The following is a 9,847-nucleotide window of genomic DNA, read 5'->3' as shown; positions in this document are numbered from 1 at the left end:
CATCTTCCTCAAAAGCTGACTACTTTACAATGGCAGTGCCCTCATACATGTATTGTTAAGACTGTTGAAATCAAGCCTGCAGTTACACACAGCTCTTGGCGTTACAACACAACACATCAATTCTGCATCTAGGAATAACTTCTCTTCTCTTTTAGGATGCAAGTTACATAAATCTATGACACTTTTCATTGAACGGCATTACTCTTCGTTCCTCTTAAGAAATGTACAATTAGGGGAAGTGAACTGTATTAGAGTTGAGAAGAGTGTATGGAAAGTAAAACAGTTCTGCTAGTTACAAGATATATCTGGGTTGCATCTTGGATATTCTGAACATCAATCTACTAGCAGTCCCTTCCAATTTACGTCACATTAGTCAACAAAGATAATAAAACTATGCTGCTACTCATCATCAATTCTATTTCTCTATAGGTAAATGTTTTACTTTAATGTTAAGTATTTCATTTTACATATTAGTGTACAAATATTGGTGATTTTGCTGCAGTTCCAGACATAATTCCATATGTCACCAAACCATTCTCTGTTGTTACAACATATTTCGTGGATATTTTAAGTATAATAATGCATGAGACGGCTGGTTTGAATACTTAACTGGGTGATCTACATTATGGATGCCCAGTATGTCCCCTACCTGACCATGTTTTGTTGCCTTCATTGTCATACCTTCTTCAGTTTGGTGTGACCTCCTTCTTCAGCGTATTTATTTCATTATTCCAGTAAGAAACGTAACGTTAGCTTCAAGTTCAAGTGAAGAGCTCAAGTTCCGCCTTTTGGGGCTGGTCCCTCCCTCAGTTGCTTCTGCTGCTCCAGAAGTCTCTCCAGGGGTGACGGACCCGGCCCAGACCACAGGGACTATAATACAAACATGTACTTCCTACAATAACACCTGAGTATTCCTGTAAACTGATACAAATATATAATGCCGAAACATGCATCCTTACATACTGGGGGAAAAAATGAAGCAATGGATATGACATTTCTGGAAAGTACTGAAGGGAAAAAAATCTTCCTATCCAGTGGGTAGCAGGGGCACTTTGCCCGAGGGTAAAGCAGCCGGGTCATGAAGCTGACCACTCACCTGCAGTTAGTGCCAAGGTCAAGAAAATGTGGATCTATACATCCACTCTCCCATACACCTTCATTGCACAGTGCTCAATTCGTTAAGCACAGGGGCAACTTTATCTTTACTGAAGAGAGGGGAAGAAAGATGGGATAGAATTAGGAATTGAATTCTTGGAGAATGTGGAATTCAAAATGATTACAATATGTCTCATGAAACAAACTGAAAAAACAACACTATCAAGAAGGGCACTAGAACTCAAATTTAAAGAAGAGAGACCCGCAATATGACCCAGAACAAGATGGTTTAGTCAGCTATGTGAAGGCATCAAGAAGAGAGGACACAGCTGGCAAGAAATTGAAAAGGAGAGACTGTGGGAAAACGTAAAGGTAAAGCTATCCCTGTGAAAAGGCGGCCTGGGTTTGATCCCGGGGTAACTATGACGTTTTTATGTCACATGTTACAGGTGGTAATGACACCATCCCCGGTGACGATGGCCGAACCACGGCTGTGTCTTGGTGGGGATGCATCATGGACCAGGCATGCATTGGGACACAGCTTTGGGGCACCTCCTCGTGGTCCCGCCGGGCAATGACAGTCTTTGGGGTCTGGATCAGTATGACCTTCTGGGGCTGGCAGCCAAGTTCCCATAAAGGGCAATGGCTTTGACCAGAGCCTCCCACGCAACGGCATAATGACTCTTGCATTTCACTATGGTGTACCCGGGACGAATCCGGGAGAGCACCCCTATGGGGGTAGCTTCAGCTATTTGAGTTGTCAACCTGGAGTACTGATAAGGTGCCGCAAGCCTTAGGGCTCAACACTATAAAACGGCTTGACCAACCCATGTGGAAGGGTGGGAATGGGGGAGCTCATAAGCTACCACCAGGGGCGACTCTCTTACGTAAGGTGCCCTGGTTGCAACCTCATGACTAACTGGTGTTGCACTCCCATTAATTATCTGGGATACCCCTCTCCCACTGAACAGGCACTCTGGGTCCTGGAGGCTTGTGAGGGTTCCATTCAACAGTACCAGACCACCTAAGCCAAGGTGTGAGGTACTGTGCTGAGGGCTGCATGGCACTGGGATGGTAATTAGCCAGTGTCTTGAACGATCCCCTTGGGGCACCAGCCAGCACCCAGTTGTATTTATGCCTTCCACCCGTATGGTGCACTGCGGGTGGCGACCTTCTAAATCCCCAAAACTCGTGGGGCCAAGAAGAAAGGAACCAAAAACAAAACCAGTTGCAAGGACCTTAACACACTGCGGACCGGAGGGGCCATATGGCCCTCTACGTTTCCAAGCGTTGCGGACCGGGCGGGCCATATGGCCCTCTACAGTCACGTTATGTTGCAAAACGTTATATATCACTGTGTGGCTCCGTTGAGTCGTAACTACTGCGTAGATGACCTCTTGAATGATTGCTGCCTTATCTAGTAACTCGACCAGAGTCATTTCCTGTCACAACCTAAACAAAATTGGCTTTGTTCTAATCCAAGCTTGCACGTATCAACCACACAGCTACCAGTTCAACATGGCTCAGAGACGAAAGCAGTTGTGAACTCTCGGAGGACAGGAAATATTAGATATGTTCTCCGATGAGCTATCAGATTTGCCAACTCCTTCGTCTTCTGATAGCGAGGCCATTATCAGTGACAGTGACAGTGACGGGGGCCACAGGGCTGCCAAAAATGTGTCAAGTGAAAGTGAGAGTGTCGGGACAGCAATACCTACTTTCAAGGAAAGTACGTATTTGTGGTACAATTAGGGTGAACAGAGGCCTCCCTCCAGATCTGAAAGAGGAATGTAAACGCCTGAAACGTGGCGACACCGCATTCAGGAGGAAGGAGGACATTCTTCTTCAGTCCTGGAGGGATACNTACTTTGAAATACAAAGCATTTCTGTTGAAACTGGCAAAAGCTTGGGCTACTGACATCATGGTGGCGGCAGTACCTGCATCAGACACAGACGTAGTGCAGCCAGGGCCATCTGTTCGCACCCGCCAGAGGCCTCAAGTAGACCCCCTGGCCGACTCTCGGGTGATATGCGGAAACATATTCTCGTGAAAATTGTGAAGAGTGAATATTGCAAGAAGAAACACCCTTCTAGGCAGTGCCGTGTGTGTGCAGAGCACAAGAAGAAGAGTAGAACTGTCCACATGTGCAACTTCTGCATAATGCCTCTTCACAAGGGGGAATGTTTCCAGAGATATCACACGCACAAGCACTTCTAGGAGCTCTGGTAAGTGTTCTAAAAAAATTTCAGTTCATAAAATTAATTAGGAGATTTTATATTAATTTTTAAAGTGAACAGTGCACAAGTTAGGGTAGTAGGTTTAAAAATGCCGGTCCCCAGGGTGATTTAAATGTTTAAACCACCGGTCCGCAATGTGTTAAACTAAAGAGGGACCCCCTTCCAAGGGGATCCATATGACAGCAGGGGGCTGGAAACTCTGGTGAATCACTAAGGGACCCAGGTGCAGCCAGCGAACCTGCTGTTGAATTTTCATCCAAAAGCAGTGACGCAACAGTGGTTCACAACATACCTGAGGCAAAACCAAAAACTCTATTGGGAGTCAGTAGTACTGACATACCACTACAGGGGGCTAGTACCTCTAGCATACCTGTAGCAGGAGAAAGACTGGGACACCTAGTCTCTGGAGTAGGTGGACCGCATCTAGCGAAGAAAGCCCTGTCTGGATGTGCTAGGCGGAAGTTAAGAAAGGCAAGAGCTGGGGCAAGCAAAGCAGGAACTGGGGGCAGTCAGCAACCAGGAAATGCAGGCTCGTCCAAGCAGGGAGAAATCCCCTCTGGCACCTTTAAGAGGCCAAGGTTGGAGGGCAGTACCCCTACAGAAACAGCAAGAACTCTGAAGAGGGCCAGACACTCTAAGGGACCAGGGACTTACAAGGAGGCTCTGACCAATATAAACGTAGCTATCTTCAAGGAAACTTATTCTGAGGACAAGATTACCGAAGATGACCAGAATTTCATTCTGGAAGCACTGGGAGAGGTGTTATGTAGGACTCCAAAGGGAGAACTACCACACCTGAAATCCTACAGACTAGTAGGTTTACTTATTTATGCATGTGCCGACCATCAATCTGGTCAATGGCTCACCAAAGCCATTGACAACCACAGGCTGGAATCAGGGGCCATGCTGAAGGATACTGATGCCAGGAATTTGCCCAAGCCTGTTAAAGTGGCTCTCTGGACTAGGAACAAAATTGCCCAGAATCAGGAAGAGCTGCTGAAATGGATTGCAGACCTCAATCCAGGACTTCATACGGAGAACTGGAGGGTACTCGATAAGCAATATGAGTCGAAAGGCCAGAGGCTTATCCTATTCATAGACTGGGACTCTTATACCATTATACAGAGGACAGGTTACAAAATATTTACAGGACTTTCACAGGGGACTGTTAAGGTGCTGGATGATCCTGAAGTTCAGCGCCTGGCAGAACCTGTTACAGATACAGTATCTTCTAACTCGGTCTCGGAGGGGGGAAAAGGATGAGATACCCAACCCCCCGGATGACTGAAGCAAAGTGGATCAGGGGACTCCTTCACATGGAACCTAGTCCAAGGACAGGGAGGGACATAAGATGGAAACTGACCCTTCCTCAATTGGAAGAGATCACTAACACCATGACATTTCTTCAAATTAACCTACACCACAGGAAAGGTGCCATGGCAGCTCTGTGCCAACAACTCGCTGAGGGTAAGGCAGATATACCACTTATTCTGGAACCTTGGTTATACTAGGGTCAAATAAGGGGCTTAACTAACACAGGGGAACAGTTTACTCTGCCGTACCCAACAATAATGCAAGAACATGTGTTTATATCAGGAATCATGTTAATGCCTTGCCTTTCCTGGAGCTCTGTTCTAGGGATACAACAGTGGTAAGGATAACATACACATATCGAGGAGGCAGCAGGGAGCTGATTATTGCTTCCGTCTACCTTCCATATGACACAGATGAACCACCACCAACTAAGGAAATGATGGACATCATAGACTACTGCTGTAGGAGGAAAAAGCAACTCATCATTGGGTGTGATGCCAACGCGCACCACATCTTGTGGGGGAGCACCAACACTAACCCAAGGGGAGAGAGCCTTATGGAATTTCTGGTGAGTTCGAACCTGAATATGCTAAACCATGGTAATGAACCTACCTTTGTAGTTTGCAACAGGAAGGAGGTTACTGATCTGGCACTAGGAACAAATAACATAGGAAACCTGGTAAGTATGTGGCATGTATCTGATGAGCCGTCCCTATCGGATCACAGATATATATGCTTTCAAATAAGTAACATTACAGTAGATCAAGCTACTTATAGGAATCCTACGAGAACCAATTGGGAGTCTTATAAAGATGACCTAAAGGTAAATCTGGAGACCAGCTTGCGAAGTATACGCACAATATAGGATGTTGATTGGTCCGTTGACCAGTTGCAACCTGCTATTATCTTGTCCTTTAATAGGAATTGTCCGGCTAGGACCACTCACTAACCAAGGAGAGTGCCTATGTGGAATAAACAGCTGAGTGGGCTTAGAGCCAAAATGACAAGGCTGTTTAATACAGCTAAAAGAACAGGGCAGTGGGACACCTACAAGGAAGCCCTTACTGTTACAACAAAGAATTAAGGAAAGCAAAGCGATCCTCATGGAGGACGCACTGCCAGGAGATCAATGATGTACCAGGCGGTGCCAGACTCATGAGAATCATGACAAAACAGGCAACCAACAAGGTCAGCACAATTAAGATGCTTAACAGGCAGTATACTCATACAGAAACGGGGACAATGAATGAATTATTCAGGGTTCACTTTCCTGATTCAAAACTGATTGACAATTTGGATGATGGACAGGGTCAGCAGAACCTGGGCACTTGCCAAAGCAAGACGAACAGGGTAGACTGGAACCTGGCGAAAGTCATAATTAATCAGTCAAAAATCAGATGGGCACTGAATACTTTTAGACCATTTAAGTAAGCGGGAACAGATGGAATTGTACCAGCACTTTTGCAGCAAGGGGCAGAAATCTTAGTTCCACACCTATGCCGCATATATAGAGCCTGCATGGCATATGGTTTTATCCCCATGGCCTGAAGGCAAGTTAAGGTGACGTTTATCCCAAAACCCGGAAAACTTGATTACACCGAGGCTAAGGCTTATTGTTCTATCAGCCTGTCGTCTTTCCTTTTGAAAATGATGGAGAAAATAGTGGATAGGCATATCAGGAACGGGGTGTTGAGGACATATCCTCTACACCGAAACCAGCATGCCTACCAAACAGGTAAATCTACCAAGAGCGCACTACACAATGTGCTAACATGCATAGAAAGTGTGATTGAACACAAGGATATTGCCTTAGGAGCATTCCTTGACAGAGAGGGAGCTTTCGATAGAACCTCATTTGATATAATCAAACAGGCCGCTGGAAAGCATGGCATAGAGCCTGCAATATGCAGGTGGATCAGTGCTATGCTGGAAAGCAGAATCATAACTGCTACATTATCAGGAGAAATCCTGGGGGTGTCTGCGTCTAGGGGGTGTCCACATGGGGGCGTGCTCTTGCCTCTGCTGTGGAGCCTGGTCGCTGACGATCTCCTGTGGGGACTTAATGGTGATGGGTATTATACAGTAGGATAAGCTGATGACATAGTAATTCTCATAAACATAAAATTCCTTTCGACAGTATCAGAGTCTCTTCAAACAGCTCTGTACATGGTCCAATGATGGTGTGAAAGAACAAGTCTTTCTATCAATTCCAATAAGACGGTAATCACACCGTTTACTAGGAAGAGAAATATAAAGGGCCTTAAGGGACTGACCCTCTTCAATAAGACGATCCAGCTCTCCAGCGATGTCAAGTACCTTGGTCTAGAATTAGACAAGGGACTGACATGGAAAATGCAGCTGGACAAGGTCATTAATAAAGCCTATTAGGCTTTTTGGACATGCAGAAGCATCTTTGGTAAAACTTGGGGACTGCAGCCGCATGTTGAGCATTGGACATATACTGCGGATGTAAGACCCATAATTACATATGGCGCCACAGTATGGTGGCCCAGAGTTAAACTCAAGAGAAGCAAGGCAGAACTTAGCAAATTGCAAAGGTTGGCTTGCTTGGGTATCACAGGAGCAATTCAAACATCTCCAATAGCTGCCCTGGAGACACTCCTTGGACTCCCCCCACTGCCTCTACAGTTGGAGGCAGAGGCCAGGGCAAGAATCTACCATCTCCAGTGCAGTGATCAATGGAAACCTAGATCCGATGGTTTCGGTCATGCATACATAACCCAGGACATGAAAAAAGAACCCATATTACAAATGGGGGCCTGACAAAATGATACTGAGACATGTATGTGAAAAACCCTTCACAGTCAGATTTTCTGACAGGAGTGAATGGGAAGATGGGTTTCGGCCCAATAGAAAAGGGGGACTGATCTGGTATACAGATGGTTCCAAGATAAATAAGGGCACTGGAGCTGATATGTTCTGCTATGGCACGAGGCAGAAACTTAGTTTCAGCCTTGGGCAATACAGGACAGTATTCCAGGCAGAAGTATATGCCATTAAGGCAAGTATTATGGAGAATCTAGATAGGAACTACAGAAATAGGAACATCTACATTCTATCTGACAGCCAAGCTGCACTTAAAGCGCTTGACAAACACCAGATCAATTCAAAATTGGCCTGGGATTGCCATCAAACCCTCATGAAACTGGCTAAACATAACAGGGTACAACTGGTATGGGTGCCAGGGCATGAGGGTATTGCTGGAAACGAAACAGCAGACCAACTAGCTAAGATTGGAGCTGAACATCTGTTCATAGGACCTGAACCAGCCTGTGGCATTTCTACAGGAGCTGCCAGACAGGCAATCAGGGACTGGACAAATATGAATCACAAGAAATACTGGGGATCCTTGATTGGACTCGGGCAAGCAGAGGGACTCATACGAGCACCCTCAGCTAAAAGAGCAAGGGAACTTTTGAAGTTAAACAGGAACCAGTGACGATGGGTGGCGGAACTACTTACAGGACACTTTTTCAAACTGGGACTAACTGATTATTTTTTATTGATAGTGGGGTGGGATTAAGGCCCTTGTACTGCGGCCACTTCTGGCCTATTGTACCAGCCCCAGATGATAGGTGAGGGTGATTGTGGAGCAATTGGTGGAATGAAGATTGGCGGGGCAAACCGAAGTACTTGGAAAAAACCTGCCCCAGTGCCTCTTTGTCCATCACAAATCCCACTTGACCAGACCCAAGTTTCGAACCCGGGCAGCCGCGGCGGGAAGCCAGCGACTAACTGCTTGAGCTATGGCGCGCCCTAGGGACTAAGTGATAGTCCCACTTGTGAGAGGTGTGAAGAAGAAAATGAAACAGCCACACATGTCCTGTGTGAATGTAAGGCTTCAGCTTATTTAAGATTACATCACTTGGGTCAATACTTTATGGAACCAAGTGACAATTTTGACGCCCCCACGTACAAAATCCTGCGCTTTACTTGAAGCACAGGATTGCTGAGGGGATAATCAAAAGGGGAAGCAGAATAGACCACAGTAGGTCGTGGTGCAAGGGCCGAGGAGGCCTACCCCTCATACATTCATTCATTCATCTCTGTGACAGGCCATGGAGACCCACAGGCTTGTGAGATGTTCATGATCCCACATTTTTTGGACAATTGCCTCACAGATGGTGGTTAGGTTGCTAGCCTTATGTCAGTTGCCCTTACCCCCAGGGAGATTCCTGGTACTGTAAGAGGCTGAGTTGATCCCCGGGCCATAGTGTGGCTGGAACGATCAAGTCACTTGAAAAATGTGATGACCTCATCAGGACTCAGCACTGGTGAGATATGTGGGGTTCTATAGGGGTCATGCAATAGTACAGGAGTAAATGTCTTAGAAGTGTGAAGCTTCTGTTACATAGCACCAAGAAAATGGGAACATATCTGGATAATTCCTTCCCTACTTTCAGTGTTAAAAATAGCAAGGGGGGGGGCATAACGTGAGTGAATATGATACATGCACATCACAGTATATACAGTAAACCTTCATTACAAAGGACCAACAGTGGGGGCAAAGCGTCCGTTATCACTGATGTCCACTGTGACCAAGTGATAGGGTATTCAGGGAAATATATCATATGAATCATAGACACAGTACATGCAAAATGTAAAACATGCTATGTGATTACATAAAGGGTTTAATATTGGGGTTCTTTTTTATTTAAAATAGTTTCTAACTACAGAACTTTTTAGTGCCTCAGCATGCCTACAATACACATCTGTACACATCCAGATTTTGTGGTACATCAAGGCCCATTATAAATTGTTTACTGCACTCTTGTGTAGATAAGGGGTCAGGAGAGAAAACCTATAAATTTTGACATTAAGCATAATCTTCATCAGTTACATAAGCTGTTTCCCTAATATTTGACATAGGGGGAAAACTGCTGCTGTTATTGTCAATGCATACCGTAAAACTGGAGGTCTATGCAGCATGCACACGTATATTCTGAAACCACCACAAGACAAGAAATAATTGCCTACATTCCTTTAATATGACACAAACCACACAGAAAGCGACACCTCTAACAATTCTTCATTGCTCTGGCAATATTGGGAGGATGCACAGACCCACAGACCCTTGAATCATCTATGTAATAAATCTTTATCATCAGGTACTTTTCCTCAACGCTTAAAATACGCTATAATGAAACCACTTTTTAAAAAAGGAGAGAGAAAATGCATC

The 9,847-nt window shown here is 45.3% G+C and overlaps 1 protein-coding gene across 1 annotated transcript in view; it reads right to left on the bottom strand.

Annotated features, from left to right (window-relative positions):
• Positions 1-300: 300 nt before the first annotated feature.
• The window catches only part of LOC111865186, a 72,885-nt gene continuing 63,338 nt past the window's right edge, over positions 301-9,847 (bottom strand). Inside the window, exon 17 of the mRNA XM_023853007.2 lies at positions 301-870. Coding sequence (XP_023708775.1) covers positions 775-870 — 96 coding nt within the window. The 3' untranslated portion in view covers positions 301-774. The remainder of the gene's footprint in view (positions 871-9,847) is intronic.

Source organism: Cryptotermes secundus, unplaced genomic scaffold, assembly GCF_002891405.2.
Source record: "Cryptotermes secundus unplaced genomic scaffold, Csec_1.0 scaffold745, whole genome shotgun sequence".
Classification (NCBI taxonomy): Eukaryota; Metazoa; Arthropoda; class Insecta; order Blattodea; family Kalotermitidae; genus Cryptotermes; species Cryptotermes secundus.
Note: the sequence above shows the minus strand (reverse complement) of the source record. Positions and strands in the feature narration are given on the sequence as shown.